Genomic DNA, 20,610 nt, shown 5'->3' with positions numbered 1-20,610 from the left:
TCATCAGAGAGAATGACTTTCCCCCAGTCCTCAGCGTCCACTTCCTGCACCTCCTGCAGAATATCAGTCTGTCCCTGATGGTTTCTGGAGAGAAGCGGCTTCTGTGCTGCCCTCCTGGACACCAGGCCTTGCTCCAGGAGTCTCCGCAGTGTCACAGTGCGTGCAGATGCCTCACACCTGCCTGCTGCCATTCCTGAGCTCTGCACTGCTGGGAGCCCCATCCCCAACCTGAGACACTTGTAAGAGACGTCCTTGCGCTTGCTGGTCCTTCTTGGGCACCCTGGAGCCTTTTTGGTAACAATGGAACCTCTCTCCCTGAATTCCTTGATGATGGGATAGATTGGTGACTAAGGTGCAATCTTTCTCGCTGCGATACTCTTCCCTGTTCGGCCAGTTTTGTGCAGTGTAATGATGACTGCACATGTTTCTTTAGAGATAACCATGGTTACCAGAAGAGAAACAATGATGCCAAGCACCAGCCTCCTTGTAAAGTGTCCAGTGGTGTGATTCTTACTTAATCATGACAGATTGATCTCCAGCCCTGTCCTCATCAGCACCCACACCTGTGTTACTGGAGACATCACTGACACCATGTTAGCTGCTCCGCCTAAGGCGCCTGCAATGAAGTTGAAATGTGTTTTGGCGGAAAACGTTCCTTTTCTGGGCAAATATTGACTTTGCAATTAATTGCTGTTAAGCTGATCACTCTTTATAACATTCTGGAGTATATGTAAATTGCCATTATAAGACCTGATGCAGGAGACTTTGTAACAATTACCATTTGTATCATTCTCACAACTTCTGGCCATGGCTGTAGACTAATGTCCTGAGTAAAGATAAATGATCCCTGTTGTGTAAATGGGAGTTGTGGTGCAGTACCCTGGCATGGCCACTACAAAGTAAAAGGAGCCACCTCACTCTGGCTAACACCTGATCACTGGGGGAATAACCCCACAGCGGTGCCGGACCCTCAAAGTCTTGAAACATAATTACGATATCTCACTGTGTATCTTGTTTCTCCTGTAGTGTAAGCAGAGGGGTATTTCTGGTTTGGCTAACATTACTAGTCATGAGTCTGCCTCTAGGTGTCACTAGGGAGACAGTACCCTCCTCTGGAGGAGAGCTAATTTGCATACTATTTCCCAGAGATTGTTGACCAACTTCATCTCCCTGAGTAGAACTAGACTTCTTTAGTTTAGGTTGTAGGAGAATGTATGATTGTCGTTTGCTTGGACTTGTAGTCTTTACAGCGTTGGCTATAGATATTACGAGATCACGGCCGTCCAGATGTTTTCCACGCCTCCCGATTTTTCAGTATTGAAGCACCTGTTTGTGGACATGTGTGTTCTTCACCCATGAGTAATGCCTTCTGCCGCATCACTTAACACGTTGTGCGCCTCCTCCAATGCCCGCTCCGTGCCTGCTCATCTCCTAATTATAAGACTGACGAGAGCTCACGTCTTATGTCGTCTTTCTCCCCCCTCCCCTGCTCCATCCTCTCCGCCGTTTCCCCCGATCAGATCGAGTTGTGCTTTGTGCCAGTTAAAACAGGTCACTGGACACAGTTTTGCTCTAATTCTCTCAATCTGCCGGATACGAGGCGGCTGGGGGATTGCTCTGCAGCCTGCGCCGCCACTAAAGGGTTCAAGTTCAGACTGGAAATAATATATATACATCTAATGTAATAAGCGCTAAGGACACCCAAGTGCATGAGAATTCCGTAGCCGCGCCGCCCGCGGATCCCTCTATGACTAATGGTGGCCATTGTCTTCCAGTCACTGCCGCCATTCACTACGTGATGTTTAAATGCCAACAACAACGAAAAGAAAAAAAAGCAAATGCGACACATTGACAGATACCATTTTTTTTTTCTGCTTGTTTCTATAATTGCTCTCACGAGGAAGAAGGAGGGGAGACGTCTCTTAGAATATCTCATTGGTCTCACCTCGGAGCTGGCGGCGGGGGAGTCGTACAATGATTAGCCCTGCCTATTCCCTATGAGATAGCTGAGGCGCTGGGAGCCTATAGGGATTTACCGAGGTGGCCGACTAAGTAACACAAAGCCCAGGCGGCCGCGTGCAGATGTTCAGACTTATCAGTCCAGCCAGTGTTTTTGTAAAAAATAAAAAAAAAATTTCCCCTCCTGTCCTCGCGCACACACAGTCCATCTTTATGCAGTTTGTGCAGGAATGTTATGTTCTCAGCAGCTCGACATGCAGATCCAATCCTGTAGCCAGATCTGCTCAAATATGTAGCCACCACGGAGTCAGGTTTCAAGAGTTTAGGAACTGGGCAGTTCACTGAGTCAGAATCAAAGAATTTTTTTTAGCCATGAAAAGTCAACTAAGTTGGTTGGAGAATCAAAGGGATGGAGGGGGGTCCAGAGATTGCATTTGCACTTGGGACCCTGTGTATAAGGGACGCGCGGTTCCGTGAGCCACATACAAAGATGGCACATGATCAGCGGGGAGGACTTGTTGCATTTAGGAACAGGAGCTTCAAACTGTGGGGGGATTTATCAGGACTTGTTTTCCTACCCCCCCCACCATTTGCCAACTCTATGCCAAGAGGGTTCCGTGGTGGCAGAGTTGACTAGCATGTGGCATTCCTGCACCTGATAACCTGCACCAGAACCGAACCTGGCATAGAACGCCTAAAGTGGTCTGATGCACCATCTAACATGGGATGGTATTTTATTAGGCTGGTCCCAAACCCATGCCCCAATAACTAGCCATCGCTTAAGATGAGCAGATCCATAAAAGTCTGAAACTGGCGCCGATAGTGGATGTTAACTGTTTAAATGCCAATTGCAAATTTGATGCGGTTGTGTATGTGCCAGCACTGATGTGTAGGCGGGAGGATCGGTGCTTCCCGATGATGTCACAATCCTCCCAAAAGTGGCGCAGGTGACTTTCCCAGCGGCATTTAAATTGTTAACACCTGTGATCGGTGCCAGCGTGATCACAGGCATTAGCAGCTGCTGTGCGTTGAGCCGGACCCCAATTTCTGATGAAGTAAGGGTTTGGGTCCTGGGGACCTGAACCACTCAACACTATTCATCACCTCTGGGATGTCCAACCTAAGAAGCATCGTATGTTGTGAAAATAAAATTCCCAGCATGCCCCATTCCTTTGTAGATGAGTTTCATGAACAGTTGGTTTTCCCGATGGGAGTTGTAATTTCACAACAGGTGACTGACCCCCACTGTACAGAGAAGCCGAGCACTCGGATAGACATTAACCTGTGTTATTTAGGTTAGTGCTAGGTTTAATGTTAATATGGGTTAGCTTGGGGCCACATACGCAACTCATGTGCTCTTAGTCTCATCTGGAGGATGGAAAGTTCACAGTGTCTCAAATTCTTGTACGTTCCCTCCCTAAAATGTTAGAAATGTACAAAAATCACAGGACTTAGACTGATAATGTGATTCTAGCACCAACCCTGAAGACTATTCTTGCTCCCCCCCTCTCCTGTTTGTTACTTGGTATCACCTGCCCAAAATAAAGAGGTGACATCTGGTGAGAACACTTTTGTGGATCCACCATTAACTTCTATACTCTCCCATGGACATAATATTGATGTGAATGTGTGAGATTGCACTTCCAGATCTTCCTGTATATTACAAGGTCATTCTCCATATTGGGAATCTCGCCGGGAATGATGGTTGGCTATTGACTCCTCGTCGTCAGAATGAACTTGATGATGGGCAGAACTACAGTCACCAGGGTTAAACTCGCAAACTCTGGTCTTGTTAGCGCTTTAGGGACCCCAGACTGGGTGACAGAGTCTTATTAATGGCCAACCATGAGTTTGCTGAGTGATCAAACCTTTGGAGCCATTGCTATATAATTTCACGGAATAATAGAAGGAGCGCGGGGATGCATCACATTTGGCCGGTCTCCAGTCGTCTACTTTGTCTCTGTGATATTTTGCTTTTGGCAACTGATGTCATAAACAGAACTGAGGGTGAAATTTGTATCTACAAGTCAAGAAGAAACAAGGGAGTTTAATTGATCGTTGATTTGTCTCCCAGGATAAGCATCGGATGGGTTAAGATCCAGCTTTTATTTCCCTGCGACGGAAGATACAAGGAGAAGTCGAATTTTCATACTTTAGTGGATCTGCCAATAAATATTTGCATATATTCATAGTGTCAGCATAGTCAAATCTCATCGATGCACCCAAAAGAATGATGGACTGTCTGTGCCTTCAGGAGGTGGAAGCCCAAGGTGTGGTCTGATGAAGGAAGTAGAGGAGGCCAAACACACTGGTCTGAAGTCAGCCAAACATGCAAACTTTTAAAAGTCAGCTGACAATCTTACGTTTATGGGGTAGGGGGAGGGGGGTCTACAAACAATTCCAAATTTACAGGTTTGCTTAAAAAGAATAAAACAAATCTCCCACGGAACTATGGATGCATGTCCGTGGGTAACTAGAAGGGATTACTTTTGGCCATAGCGATTGCTTGGCTTACAGCTGTGTAATGAATATGCCTAACTTCAGAAAGAAGTTGTATATGGAAAACAGATTTGTTCAAGTATCAGTAAATTGGGCTTTTTACTCTAAATTATTTTTCTTTTGAGCCTGGATGATTTTGACAAGAGCGGTCGACCCTAATGAGGGGTGTATGAGGGTGTCCTGCTACTCGCCCACTGCAAATTTTGAGGAAAATAAGAATTGGACATGTTGGATTTTTCTTATTTCTTATTTAAGAATACATGTTGTGCTAAACTGAGAGTGCATGTGTCTGGGGGAGCTGAAAGGAATATCCACCAAAAGAATATACCCCTGTCGGCCATCTAAGAGCTTGTCAATCCCTTCAGGTAGATGTTTGCTGGACGCCCTGATAATCTCACTGCTTGTAGGGGGGTTATGTCTCGCCGATATAGCAGGTGAGAGGGGGCGGGGTGCTTATATCCCCTAAAATGAACATGCACACTCAGTATACAAGTATACAAGTTGGCAGTGGAGTCAGAAAGGAAGTTTCAGCTCTGGGGAAGTCTCTGTAAACCCAACATGAAGATCATGACCTAGTTGTATAAAATCTGGAGCCATGTGTCCCATAGCCCCCTCCTTCTGGATGTGTATTTTTGGAATAACCTTAAAATTCCTTATAATTGTTTAATTGTAAATTCCCGTACATTCTAATGCTATTAGGGAGATATCCATCTTTCCGGCCGAGCAGTAACGTGACTTTTCTACTGATCGCCAGGTGACCTTTACTACCGCACATCCCGAGTGATGAACAATTTAACCCCCCCCCCCAAATTAAAAGACGTCACCCGTCCACGTCATCAGAAGACAACGGATTGACGTCAGCCCTTATCCCCTATGAGGATGGAGTTTTTTGGCGCGTGGCACCTCTTTTCGCTGCCAGGGCGCCGATTAAATAATCCTTTACCGTGCGTGTACATTAGCGATGGGCAACGCCACCATCAGAACCGCCGTAAACTGCTTGGACGTCACCCAAACTCTGCATTCATTTTCTGCCTTGTTACAAAACAGATCTCTTTATCGAGCGTCGTGAGCCGTCGCTCTGGCGTGTTGCTCTTTTTTTTTATTTTGCACGTTTCTTCTGCCTCTCCTTTCTTTTTGTTCGTCTTTGCGTGCGCGTTGCCTGTCGCTGTCTGTCAGCCTGTGTTAGGAGACACTATGTAACTCTGTGATGCAGTATATGTGCCTTGTCTCGGCGCAGGACACCTACAACCACTTCTCTCCGTCTGCCTGTCGTCCTCTCCAATCAAACATGTCGTACTTATCAAGGGTGCAATCAGCATGTCACCGCAGCCCCCTCCCCCCCTATATTACCATATATGTATATAGCTATGTACATATGTCTGTATGTGGGTGTGCGTCACATGCTTGTTATTCATTGCACCCGTTCTATCTCCTTCTCTCTCTCTCTCTCTCGCTCTCTCTCTCTCTCTTGCTTTTCTCTCCCTCTCTCTTTCACTCAGGTCACTTTGACAAGCTCTCTCTCCTCCCACTAGCATTGCAATTAGCATATTAATAAACCACAGTACTGCCAGCAGAGAGAGAGAGAGGGAGAGCGAGGGAGACACACACACACAAGCACATACAGAGACAGAATAAAATTCCTTCCTCCTGCTTCCTCTGAGGCCCAATTTCTGCCTTTTAGGGGGGCTTGTTTTGTTCCTTGAGATCTCACAAGGGCATTTTATGCCAGGAGCCTTAGCTGTGGGCACCCAGTACCTGCTCGTCTCCACGCCAGGCATGTGAAGATGTCAGTGGGTTGCGCATGTCCTGGTAAGTGCTCTTCTTCCTCTTCTTCTTCTTCCTCGTTTTTTTTTTTCGTAATTAACTCGCAATCAATAAAGTCGAGATATTTGGTCGGGATTTGCTGCAGGAGTCGGGGCCCTTTGTATTTTCTTGGAATGGAGTCCATTAAATTTACGGGGGTTTGGGGGGGGGGGGATACCTGCTTTGTTTTTTTTTTGCTTTTTTTACCTGGATCAAATTCCCAGAGTTTCTAAATGTCAGCCAATCAGAAGTGCCTCTGGACTTTTGACCTTAGGTCAGGGGGGGTTGTAGATATGGACTCATTTCTCAGCCCTGACCGTGATAATTGAATGACGTTAACAGATATTGTCATAGGGCTGATTATAGTCGCTACTTATGTTCCCTCTCTGGACACTTACCCGTACAAGTCTAGGTCATTATGCCCCCCCCCCCCCCCCCCTTGTATCCTGTGCCCCTCCAGGGGTTACTAAAGGTTGTTGCCAGTTCTGCCATCGGTGAAAGGCGCATTTTTTGGACCCAGTTTGAATGACATGCTTGTGCATTTCTTTCTCTGCTATTCTAAGTTAACTCCTCCACTGCTGGAGGGGGCCGTGGGTAGTCCTCCAGTTGCCGGAGTTGCCTGTTGATCACCTTAGCGCTGAAACCTTAAAACCTATAGGTATTACTCCAAGGCTTCTGTTATTGCAGAGGGATTGTTGAGATTCACTTTAAGTCAATGTAGCTTTGCTGTCTGGATGTGAAGAAGCGGCGGAGTTACTGCAGGACTGGTGCACATATTTCTTACTGTGTTTAGCAAGGACACCTTTCCGTGGTGTGCACTGCGCTCATATCTGCAGGGACTCATTAGCAACGTCTTAAAGAAAAACATTAGAGGGTCATTTAATGCTATAGCTGCTGAGTCGGTCTTGCAATGGGGGATTGTACGTGTCTTTCACAATACATCTTCCCCCCTTCTCCCTTAAGACTTAACTCTATAGCAACAATGTTACTCTGAGTTTGTTTTGGAGATGAGATGGATACATTGTATCACCTTTTATAGGGTGGTGCAGAAAATAATATTGTAAACAGAAATGTTTCTATTCTTTATGTAAACAAATGAAACTTTATGGATTCTGTTTGTGGAATCTGGTCTCTGTTGGGTTCTTGGAGGCAACCTATGTCTGTGGTCTGGTCCCGGTTAGTTTTTGGATGCTACGTATGTCTGTGGATCTGATCCTGGTTTCATTTTTTGGATGCTACGTATGTCTATGGATCTGGTCCCGGTTGCTTTTTGGATACTATGTATGTCTGCGGATCTGGTCCAGGTTGCTTTTTGGATACTATGTATGTCTGTGGATCTGGTCCAGGTTGCTTTTTGGATACTATGTATGTCTGTGGATCTGGTCCAGGTTGGTTTTTGGATGCTATGTCTGCGGATCTGGTCCCGGTTGGTTTTTGGATGCTATGTATGTCTGTGGATCTGATCCTGGTTTGATTTTTTTGGATGCTACGTATGTCTATGGATCTGGTCCTGGTTGGTTTTTGGATGCTATGAATGTCTGCGGATCTGGTCCCGGTTGGTTTTTGGATGCTATGTATGTTTGCGGATCTGGTCCCGGTTGGTTTTTGGATGCTGGATTAGTTTGTGGATCTGGTCCCAATTGGTTTTTGGATTTTACTTATGTCTATGGATCTGGTCCCGGATGATTTTTGGATGCTCCATGTGTCTATGGGTCTGGTCCTGGTTGATTTTTGGATGCTACTTATGTCTGTAGATCTGGTCCCACTTGGTTTTTGGATGTTCCATGTGTCTATGGATCTGGACCCGGCTGGTTTTTGGATGCTACGAATGTCTGTAGATCTGGTCCCACTTGGTTTTTGGATGCTCCATATGTCTATGGATCTGGACCCTGTTGGTTTTTAGAATTGGCCTCTGTTGATTGCTTTAGATCAGAGCTGAGACTGATCGTGTGGTCATTACCCGACCACAATTGACTAGGGAAGACTTTACATAATGTTCTGCTGATAGCAATAGATCTGGGTTATGTCTGTCTCAATCAAATCCATGGATTTCTCCAGTTTTATGCTGATGTTTAGCTCTAAAGGACATTTGTTTCTTTAGTACAGATGAGTCTCTTTTTGCAATTGTGGTCCCTGCATAATAAACACTTCCTTGTAGATCCAGGCACCATGACTATGCTAATCTTCTTATATTTATCATCCATGGCCTCCATTCTTCTAAAATTTTTGAAAATTATGCTAATGAGCCACAATGGCTCTGGCCGGTGTTACCAGAGCCCCTTTGAGCTGTAGCTTCACAGGCTGTTACAGTGTGCAGGATCATATCTCCCCTCCTAGTGTGTGAGAAAACAGCAGGCAGGGGGAGGGAGAACTTCTAAATGAGTAGGGGGGACAGTGTAAAGGCATGTGAAACTACAGCATGGAGGGGCTCTGGTAACACACCCCAAAGCCCTTTTGGCTTATTAGCATAAATATGAAAGTTGATTTTAGAAGGAAGTAGGCCGTGGATAAGAAATATAAGAATACTACAGTCACAGTGCCAGGATCTATAAGAAAGTGTCCCTGGTTTATCATGATGGATTCCTTTAAGGGTACACGCTGGGTATTACATATGCAGAAAACAAATGATTATGATCATGTAACTTCTCTACTGCTGCTTTGCTTTTTTGTGTGCAATTTGTTTTACATTAAAGACTTAGGGAATGTGAAAATCTGTATCAAATCAGCATTGAGTTAAGAAGGTTTTGTTTTTGATGCAGATTTTTCAACTTAGACAAAAGAGGTAGAAAAAAGACGTGTGAAAAAAATGCATGTAAATCCACATCACTGACACACTGCACATAAAACGAATCTGTATAAAAAATACACATTAAAAACAATCATATTTTGATGCAGATTTACATGTGAATTCTCTGCATGATGATAAGCAATGTGTGCAGATACCCTGGAGTTTTGCTGCCCATGGTTAAGGCTCCTCTGTGAATTTTCCTCACTGAATTATGTACTGAAACGCAGCTGGGTTCATAGTAGCTTTAAAGGAAATCTACCACCAGGATGAAGGATTGTAAACCCAGCACACTGACATACTGGCGTGTGCCCCCTCTGGCAGGATCCGCTCTTCTTTTAGCCTCTTATGCTCTTGTTGTTTATGAAAAAAATATGCAAAAAAGGCTTTAAATTATGCAAATGAGCCTCTAGTGCTCTAGACATAATAGCTGTTAACTGAGCCTGGAGCCCCCGAGGCTCATTTGCATATTCAAAAACCTTTTAAAGAAACAAGGGTATAAGGAGCTAAAAGAAGAGCAGATCCTGTCAGAGGGGTCACACTGCTATGTTAGTGTGCGTGGATGACAATACTGCTCTGCATATATGAGCACATTGATCTTCTGTTTTAGGATTGAATGAAAAATACTATGAGAATCCACAGAAAATTGTGACCCAAATCTGCAATAAATGCACATGTTGTAAATGTGGGTTCAGCACAGATTTTAGGCTGGATTTACCTGTGTATCGGTGCTCAGGAACCCAAAAGGGTTTTCCAAAAAAAGCTTTATGTTATCTGTGTCTTTAGCAATGTCCTTCTCCAACCTTGGCGGCATCTAGCAGGGGCAGATTAGGACCTCCATGCGCCCTGGGCTGCATGAATATTACAGCTCCTACAAGTCTGGAATCACTTCCTACATCTGGTACTAGAATCAGCTTCTTAGAGAATGGAGGATGAGGCCCTTCTGCTGCTTTCAATCTGTGGTTTCAAGACCTTTGGAGGACCTTCAAAGGTCCTGAAATGACTCTTGTGTACATGTGTATACAGAGCAGGAACAGATGTACAAGGATTTCATGGGTGAAGGTCCTTCTCAGTATAAAATGTGGTTTGGGTGGCCATGGGCCCCCGTGAAGGCTTGGGCCCCGGACTACCGCCCAACCCGCATATATTATAATCCACTACTGGCATCTGGTCCCACATGTTCTATCCTCATGTACAATGTACAATATTTTAGTCCATTCTGAAGCATGGTAGTCCAGAAATCTGGATGGGCGAGTATACACTTTATTTCTATTTCCCGAATGTTAGAAAACCCCTTTGACCTCAGGTGGGGGTGTGAAAAAATGGTTCTGTATTTATAATGATATTTCCAACATAACAACTGATATTGATGACCGTACAACAATGTGACTTGCAGATTTTTGGGTGCGTTGCCTGGGCTGGTGCTCAGATGGCGCTGCGGCTGATATCACATCCTCATCTCAGATAACGGATGGTGGTGTCTCCTAAGGTCTGCATTACCTGCTATAAATCTGCTCCTTCGCTCTCTTCCTACCTTTGCCCTTCCTGAAATTTGCAGCTCTGATGCTTTTTACAGATGACCCCATTATATTATTAAATTACAAGAGGATCGTGAGTTTATAAGGGGGGGGGGGCTGCTTTAGAAAACCCATTTTATAACATAGTATATTGGGGAATCCTTAGGAGTCTCCCATTGTATCCCCTTATATACTGTATCTGTATATACAGCCTGTATTCTGTGAATGGAGATCTGTGTACGAGCAGAATACAAGCTGCTGGAGACATCTGTTACATATTATATCTATTATAATGAGAGCGCTGAGTTTACTTTCCACCTACCTGAGAATGAAGTTAATAATGAGCGATTGCCTGTAGAGCGATTCCCTAATTCTAGCTATCGTTACAATTGTCATGATTCAATTACAGTTCAGGAAACTTGCAGCGGAAGACACAGAAGTTCGGTGATGCCTCGTAGGCGGCTGTAGGACCCCTATGTGATACACTGGGCCTGGAAACTACCAAGGTCATGTATAAGTGACCCCCTGGTATTCACCCTTTGACCCCCATACATAGACGTTGTTGTAAGACGTTGTTTCATTGGGCCTTTGTATATGTTAGTAGCAGCAGGGCTGTGAAATATGGATTTATATTCCAGGATTGTATCTTCTTCAAGTGCACTGGGTGCATGTCCTCACACTGCTGTGCTCTGTGCTCTCTGCAGACATTGTAAGATATTCTCCCTGGAGTGATGTATAATCATACATTTGTGTATGTTAGCAGCAGCAGTAGCACTGTGAAATATGGATTTATATTCCAGAAATGTATCTTCTCCAAGTGCACCATGGGCATGTTCTTACACTGCTGTGCTCTGTGCAGCCAGTGTTAGGTGTTGTCCCTGGATGATGTGAAATCATATCATTGTGTATGGTGTAAGTAGCAGCAGGACTGTGATATATGTATATTCCAGGATTGTAGCCTTTTTAAGTGCACGGGAGACGTGTCCTCACACTGTTGTGCTCTGTGCTCTGTGCTTTCTGCAGACATTGTTATATATTGTTCCTGGAGAGATGTATTATCTGTGTGTATTGTTATTTGCAGCAGGAATTCTACATTTGGATTTATAGTCAAAGGATTGTAGCTTCTCCAAGTGCACTGGAGGTGTGTCCTCACACTGCTGGGCTCTGTACAGCCACTGTTAGGTATTGTCCCTGGAGAGATTTGTAATAAGTGTATGTACCTTTGTGTATGTTATTATTAGCAGCAGGACTGTGTAATGTGGATTTATATATCAGGGCTATAGCTTTTCCAAGTGCACTGGGGGCATGTCCTCACACTGCTGTGCTCTCTTCTCTCTGCATTGAGCTACTCCACATCCCTGTTACACTGCTTTTTGTAAAATGTATAGAAGGGTTATGATTTAATACTATAGCAGTTACTCTGATAAAGTCAAGAGCCTGTGTAGTAGTTATATGCAGAAGGCAAAGAGCCCAGCAGTGTGAGGACACGCCCCCAGAGCACTTGGAAAAGCTACAGTTTTATTAACAACATACACAAAGGTATGACTGGACAGCTCTCCAGGGACAATACCTAAAACTTACTACAGTTTTGCATAGTCAATTGCCAAGATACATTGTCTTCCAATTGAATATATCTATAGTTAAAGGGGTTGTCAACTATCCCTTTTAGGATCCCACTTTTTAGAATTTTTATTAGAAGATTATCTTTCAGTTACCTAGAAACTCTGTTATCTGTGGATTAATATAGAAAGAAGCGTGCACTTCCCCTGCAGCGCCACCACTGGTGAAAGGGAGGTATTGCTTCATCGCCATTAGATTCTAATGTGTCAGGTCCTCCAGGGGGTTACATCTGTCTGTGTAACAAATTTTGGACTTTTTATTTTATTACCCACAGATTAGTCCGGACAGAAAGGTTCATAGTCAAAAAACTGTGGCTCCCATTGTGCATTGTTGTCTTGTTTTTGCTGGTTTTATATCCGACAGATGAGTTGCTAGAAATCGTAGTAACACCGAGGACTCTGCATACTAGGTTTTTGCTGTATTTAAAAAAAAAGACTCATTATTATGTGTGAACTTCACACCCGAAACGCTGTCTGTCACCTCTGGCTGAGATTGCTTGGGTAAGTGCTTATCTAAAATAGGACAGAGAGTAAATAAATTGCTTCACTCCACCATTTACTGCTGCAGAGAATATATAACAAAAGCCACGGAGTATGTGCCCGATCAATATGTACATGAGACAACCCTCTACATGCCTTATAGCAGCATATGGACGCCGTGGAGGTGGGGCTTGTATGGAATAGCCCTTTAAGATAAAGGAGGAGTCACAAGTGTAGTGGAGGACCAAACACATCGAATTATGAAAATATGAAGTATGTAATATCATCATTTTCCTGTAGTGGTCGCTACTCCAAGCATTAGCATCTGGTCACAGGGGATTCCTGTTTATCTATATCTATCCATGTATCTATCTCCTATCTATCTATCTATCTCATATCTATCTATCTCCTATCTATCTATCTATCTATCTATCTATACATCTATCTATCTCCTATCTATCTATCTATCTATCTATCTATCTATCTATCTCATATCTATCTATCTATCTATCTATCTATCTCCTATCTATCTATCTATCTATCTATCTATCTATATGTCTATCTATCTATCTATCTATCTCCTATCCATCTATCTATTTATCTCCTATCTATCTATCTATCTATCTATCTATCTATCTATCTATCTATCTATCTATCTATATGTCTGTCTATCTATCTATCTATCTATCTATCTCATATCTATCTATCTACCATCTATGTATGTATGTATGTATGTATGTATGTATGTATGTATGTATCTATCTATCTATCTATCTATCTATCTATCTATCTATCTATCTCCTATCTATCTATCTATCTATCTATCTCCTATCTATCTATCTCCTATCTATCTATCTCATATCTATCTATCTATCTATCTATCTATCTATCTATCTATCTATCTCCTATCTATCTATCTATCTATCTATCTATCTATCTATCTATCTCATATCTATCTCCTATCTATCTATCTATCTATCTATCTATATGTCTATCTATCTATCTATCTATCTATCTCATATCTATCTCCTATCTATCTATCTATCTATCTATCTATCTATCTATCTATCTATCTATCTATCTATCTATCTATCCATCAGTGAAGCTGCACATCAGGCATTGCAATCCTGAGTAATGTTCTGTATATTTGTGACATTACTTTGTGGACTGCGCCGTCTGCTCTTCTATACAGGACCCGCAGACGCCGGCTTTATAAAGCTCTCATCTCATTGTCCCGGGAAGACTGGAGCTTTGCTTCACCTGCAGTTCTGGCGGAAGCTTTTACAGATTCTATTTTAAAAATCTGTTTACAGCGTCGTCTTCTAGTATAGATATCTGTAACAATGTAAAAAAAAAATAGAAATTCTGTCTATAGGATAAATCCTGTGTCTGGTATGATGGTAACGGGAAATTGTGGTCACTTTAGGGTTCCCCTAGCATTGTATTTGTATTTAGAAACCGTGGGGGATATGCTTTATGGTTCAGATAATCCTAGCCCTTACATAGTTCACATTGCATATTGTACCTAATGTAAAAGAGGAACTAATTCTGCGCTCATGATGTAATGCACTTGCTTCATATACCATAGAAATATGTAACACATTTCTTGCTTCCAGTAGCCACCACTAGAGGGAGCTCACTGTACCATTTTTTGTTTTAAACTACAATAAATCTACTAGCATCCGAGCTACGAGCAAAGAAAATAGCTACAACAAAATTGAGTGCACATATTATAAAGGAGGATGACGGATTAGATTAGATTGGGGGGTTGTAATTTTGTAATATGAAGCCATTTTTTTATTCCCTATGGCGAAAAAGACTTATAGTAAACCTTTTTTTTAGGAGCAGAGTGGAAAAATTTAGAATTTAGAATTCTAGAATATGTATACTCAGTATTACTGGAGGGGACTTCTCAGAATGCTCATTTAAGTAGGAGACAGACAGAACAGGAAGTAGGTATTGTATAGCTTCATCCAATTGCTGCACAGTAGGAAGTGATGTCAGAGAAAGGGGCGTAGTTTTTTTTTTTCAAGAGATGCGCAGCTAAGCTATCTGAATCCATTGTGTTTTTTCCTGGTGGGAAAGATCCTTATTGTCCCTAAAAAATGAGTGTCCCTAGTATTTTATGATCCCACAAATTTTTCCTGGAGTCTCCCTTTAAATAATTCCTCAATACCGCTGCACTGAGCCAGTATGAAGCCAATACTACGCACAGCCTTTCACCTACTTTTTACAAAAGCCAAACGAAAGCCCAGAATTATTCTGAACTTTGCAACTTTATTAAGTCAAACAAAAGTATAAATAAGCAAATTTCTTCTGGAGAGAAGTCAGGTCCAAGAAGACAAAGACATTGGGGCACATTTACTTACCCGGTCCCTGCGCGTTCCCTGATCCGGACTGTCCAATGAGGATGAACTCTGCCGTGATAGATGAAGATCATGCGCTGTTATCCTGCATCTGTCGCTTCCCCACTCAGGTCCACCGGGGTTCACCTTCTTCTTCCAGGTGCATGTAAGTGCTTGGCTTGCGACACAAATTTAAATGTTAAATCCCGGGCGTAGACCAAATCCGTCGGATCATCTGACGGCCCACCCTCCAATTTGTGTTTGCGACACAATCCGATCGCATGCGACACAATCCCCGGCGCGATCCCCGAAAAGTCGGAAAAAAAAACGAAAATGCGGCTGCAGGACCCTTAGTAAATAAGCCCCATTATTTTCAGATTATTATGGAGGATGAAGGGGTAGGTGGTTAAAAGGAGAGAAAATAACCGCTGCCAATTTAGCACCAATTTTTTTTTTTTTCTGTTGTTGTGTGTGAAAGACAAAACAAGCTGATCCAGTAGAAATTCCACGGAAATCGCTCACTAATCAATCCCACAGGGACCCGGCATTCAAAGAGCCTCACATCACAGGCGTCTCCTCGCATATTGTTTCAAATCACATTTTGTCTGCTAGCAGCGCCCCATCTCTGATGTCAGAAGCACAAACGGTCGGCACTAAAAAAATACAAAAAACAAAAATACACGGCTTCTTTTTTCTTTTAATTATTCATCTGGAAGGCGACCAGAGCATCAGATACATCTGGTATCAGGCATCTTGGAATGGTCTGGCCCATAGAGAATAGTGGGATCATTCCAGCCCAGCCCCTGGAAGCCATGCGGATTTACCAGCAGGCGCCTGCACACTTTTGCTAAGTTAACACTTTATTACTGTACAAAAGTGACAATATAAAAAGGACTCAAAATCAAAAATAAATGTTTTTTTGCACAGCAGTATTTAGAAGTCAACAGAGCCGGGTAATACCAGCTCAAACATACAGAGGTAGTACAGAGTTTCTATGTAAAATACCTTTGCAGAACATTAGGAACTGGGTAGCATATTGCTCAGGCACCTTCTTTTGAGTCTTAAATAATGAGGGAGTGTCTATAGGAAGAGATACAGTCTATAAAAATGGTTACAACTCCTCTCAAGTGACATGGAAGCCTTCAAATGCACCATTCAGCACACATGTCTAGATTATTTAAGGCACCTTACCCCATCAGCAGGTGCCTGAGCAATAAGATACCTATAATTTTTTGACATATTACCTTTGTTTGATCTACTTACGTTACCCGGCTCCGAAACTGTTGTGACCTCTGGCCGATTACCTTGATGACTTGCTGCCTGCCCTGACCTCTGTCTTGGTTTTAGTTATACAAAAATTCTACCAGCACTGACCTTGGCGTATCCTCTGACCACATCTCTGCCCATCTAATTGGTACCATATGCATGTAGGTCCCTTTATCTCCTTAGGTCAGCTGTCACTGAATAAAGACTACTCTAAGAGGTAGCATAGTCCACATCCCCGTATGGGGGTTAAAGCAAGAATGCCACTTAGATTACATCCTTAGGAGTAGCACCAAGTCAAATCCACCCATGGTCTCCAGCAGTGTAATACAACTGTCGCCCACTGTTATATCGTCTCACAATAATGAGACGACTCTGCTCATGCTGTCTCAACCTATACAGCAAAGTTGACAAGTGAATTACACCTAACAGGAACAGTCAGCACAGAACCGGAACAGTCAGCACAGAACCGGAACAGTCAGCACAGAACCGGAACAGTCAGCACAGAACCGGAACAGTCAGCACATAACGAGGACATAACGAGGACAGGACAACCTACCATGAGAAATCTGCCCCCTCTAATTGTTTGTGATGTCACTGGTCCTGGTCATTGATTGTGACATCACATGAATGGTGTATCCTCTCGTCGTTTACAGTGTACATTGATGGTGTGATTTTCTGTGGTGTCAGCACTCATCGCTTTCCCACAGTCACGGCTTTTTGGTAAGAGATCAGATTAGTTATGCAGGGAGTCTTCTCACTTCCTAACTCCCAGTATTCTCAGTCTGCTGAATAGGGAAGGGGAAGCTCAATTCCCAGTGTCTATATATATCTTCTAAGCCGATGATGTGCGAGAAGCAAAACAAGACTTTCTGTCTGATTCAGTGCCTGGCAGATCTATAGCAGGATCACTACCACGAAAAGGATTTAAAGGGCAACTCCATTTACACATATCAGCCTTCTACTTCTAGTGGTGGGTCGTGCTAAGAGCTGGAGCAGTCAGGATAGAGCTTGAATGTGAATGATGAGCGACAACTTAGGTCCTGAGCCAGAATAGTGTACAGAGCAGTTGTCACTTCCCTTCCCCCACACTTCTTGTCCATATTCACCAAGTTTATAACTCAGAAAAGGGTGAGGCTATGAGGATAGAGAGAATATGAGATCTGCCCCATCTGGAGGCATTGTGGGGTTTATGCCCTCATGGCCACATTTTAGCACCCACTAAAATCATTGGGTGTCCATTGGGCCCCACCTGGGATTAAATAGGATATGTATATATATGACCCCAGCTAGACTTCCAAATTCACCTAAGATACTAGGAGACTCTTATTGTTCTAGGGGTGTAAGTAGAAGAGATAGGGCCCCATATCAGATTTAATATATATATATATATATATATATATATATATATATATATATATATATATATATATATATATATATTATATAGATTTGTACAGTTACATATGTTTGTACAATCACAGACAGTTATAGACTCCTATACACATACAGTTCTATACTAATACCCCTGCATATGGACACTTATAAGTACAGTGTATATACATCTTATATACACACATATATAGTATATATACATCATGTACTTACACAACATATATAGACACATTCATACAGCATATACACACCATATGTACACACATACAACATATACACATATACATACACCATAAACACACCATACAGTGGGTATTCAGTTCCCTTTTACATTTTTCACTCTTTGTTTCATTACAGCCGATTGGTAAGATTAAAAAAGTTTTTTTGCTCAATAATATACACTATGGCCCCATCTTGACAGAAAAAAACTGAAATGTTAATTTATTAAACAAGAAAAACAGAAATATCTCATGGTTATAATTGTTCAGCCCCTTTGCTGTGACACTCATATATAACTCACATGCTGTCCATTTCCTTCTGATCTTCCTTGTGAAGGTTCTAATTTTTCATTGAAGTCCAAATGTGTTTAATGAAACTGATAGGACTTGTTTAGGAAAGGCACATACCCGTGCATATAAGACCTCACGGCTCACAGTGCATGTCAGAGGACATGAGAATCATGAGGACTAAGGAACTGCCCAAGGAGCTCAGAGACAGAGTTGTGGGGCAAGGCACTGCAGCGCTCAAGGTTCCTAAGAGCACAGTGGCCTCCATAATCCTTAAATCGGAGAAATTTGGGACGACCATGACTCTTCCTCGTCCTGGACATCCAGCCAAAGTAAGAAATCATGGGAAAGAGCCTTGTTGAGAGGTAAAGAAGAGAAGAACCCCAAGATCCCTGTGGCTGAGCGCCAGAGATGCAGGAGGGAGATGGGGGTCACCTATCACTGCAGCCTCCAGCAGTCGGGACTTTATGGCAGAGTCTGGAAGCTTCTCCTCAGTGCAAGACATAAGAAAGCCGCATACAGTGTGCAAGACACATGAAGGATCCCAGACTATGAGAAATCAGATTCTCTGCTCTGATGAGAAAGATTGGACTTTTTGGTGTTAATTTTAAGCAGTGGAGAAAATGCGGCGCCGCCAAATACAATCCCAGCAGTGACACATAGGGGGCAGCATCAGGCTATGGGGGGAAGGGGGGCACAGGACCACTGGGGGTAATGGAAGGAAAGGTGAATGTGGCCAAATACAGGGAGATCCCGGATGAGAACCTCTTCCAGTGATTGTTTTGGTCAGAAAACAACAATCTTGCAAGTTCCCCAGTCCAAAAAGTGGTTGTTCTGGGTTGGTGTTCGGCCCAGATTTAATAAATCCAAAAAAAGCCAAATCTCTCTTAATTTTAAACATGATGTGAGTCCCCAAACCTCTCCAGCATATCTCAAAAGCCAAGTACCGGCTATAAAACATTTACTAGTTACATAAAACACTCCATACCTCTTTAGTATTAGATAAGACCCCCCTTTCACCTTGTATCCACCCTATAGATCTCAATATATGACACCATTCCAGATGCTTACATGGAAAGATAATTCAATATGCGACCCCTTATATTTGCGTTATACATGGTGCCGGGTGCACATGCGCAGACAGGGTCCTCGTGTTGCCGCTGGTGCCGACTGCGCATCTAAACTCGGAGAAGTGAGACGACAACCTTGGCCCCCAATCTGGAAGGACCTGGGGGAGGTGTCTATGTCTACACATATGAAATGAGGGAGGAGCTAATTACATATAAGGAGGATCTTTCCATAATGACGGCACTAACTAGCCCAGTGTGCAACTCAACTACAAGAGCTCTTCACCGAATGGGAGACTTCTGTGGAAGCCTGCGTGTTATTCCAGGGCTCCATAGGTCCCCCATAGGTTTTCTCCTATATCAGCTTTTTTTTACACTTCCTCTCCGGTGGCGCTATATGGAGTATGAAATCCCTTTTCTGGAGTCCCAATCAGCCCCCTTATGAATCACCGGAATAGGTGAAGAAAGGCGTAGGGAAGGGACAGGGAACACATACGACTAATGCACATCGGGCAATTCTGTAACAGGGACAACATGGATACTGTCCTTGTCAGGACGGGAGCTTGATGGGATCATAGGGACAATTTAGAACCAGGGCAGAGTATGACCACAGGACCCCCTTTTGGATCCTGACCGTGGCGATAGATCCTCAGGCTCAGCATCTGACTTGGTAAAGACTGCTCCTTTTTTAAAAAAAATTTCGGTAAATGGTGGAATTAGCCAAAAATCCATAATCTTTACCTTTCCATCTGCCAGTATAACATCAAGTGACTGGCGGGGGAGCCCCGGGTGATCACCCATGTAAATGAATCCGCAGTGTGGTAGCGTTGTTATGCTTTTTAACCATGTAAGACACGCGAGCGCCTCTCATGTATCCGAGTCTGATGCACCACCTGTCATCTCTATACGAGCTGAGGGGATTATCGAATTCTGCAAACTATGCCAGCTCCTTCCTTTCCCAATCTTACTGAAATACTGCCAACAAGTATTGGTCGTAATGAAGTCTGAAAGCTTACATGTGGTCCCTGTAAAAGTGTAGATGATAGTTATACCCTCCTGTCAACACACTTGTCATACATGTCATACATGGGCCAGAGCTGGTGAGGAGTCTGACCACATGTCGTATACATATCACCATAAGATGGAAAGGCAAAAATCACTTACTAAAACTGTCCGGTCAGCAAGAACATCAGTGATTTGTTTTTTTGCATCCGACTACAAAAAGGGTTTGTGTGTAGTCTGTTACCAGGGAAACCGTTTGGTTTTTAATCAAGCCTATTTGCTGCCATACTGTTAATGTCAATTTTGTGTTTAAATACATAATTCCTAATTTCTTTCAGTTTTGGGGTGACTACCTATTAAATGTATATGG

The 20,610-nt window shown here is 43.1% G+C and overlaps 1 protein-coding gene across 4 annotated transcripts in view; it reads left to right on the top strand.

The window, feature by feature from the left end:
* The first annotated feature begins 5,937 nt into the window (after window positions 1-5,937).
* The window catches only part of LDB1 (LIM domain binding 1), a 128,101-nt gene continuing 113,428 nt past the window's right edge, over window positions 5,938-20,610 (top strand). For 2 of the 4 annotated variants that reach the window (XM_072131002.1, XM_072131003.1), the window contains exon 1: window positions 5,939-6,267. In XM_072131002.1, the coding sequence (XP_071987103.1) occupies window positions 6,243-6,267 (25 nt within the window). In that variant the 5' untranslated portion in view covers window positions 5,939-6,242. Of the gene's footprint in view, window positions 6,268-20,610 lie in introns of all 4 variants that reach the window. The other 2 variants (XM_072131000.1, XM_072130998.1) reach the window with 2 other exon arrangements.

Source organism: Engystomops pustulosus, chromosome 11 (assembly GCF_040894005.1).
Source record: "Engystomops pustulosus chromosome 11, aEngPut4.maternal, whole genome shotgun sequence".
In the NCBI taxonomy this organism is placed as follows: domain Eukaryota; kingdom Metazoa; phylum Chordata; class Amphibia; order Anura; family Leptodactylidae; genus Engystomops; species Engystomops pustulosus.
This window is presented reverse-complemented; position numbering and strand designations above follow the sequence as displayed.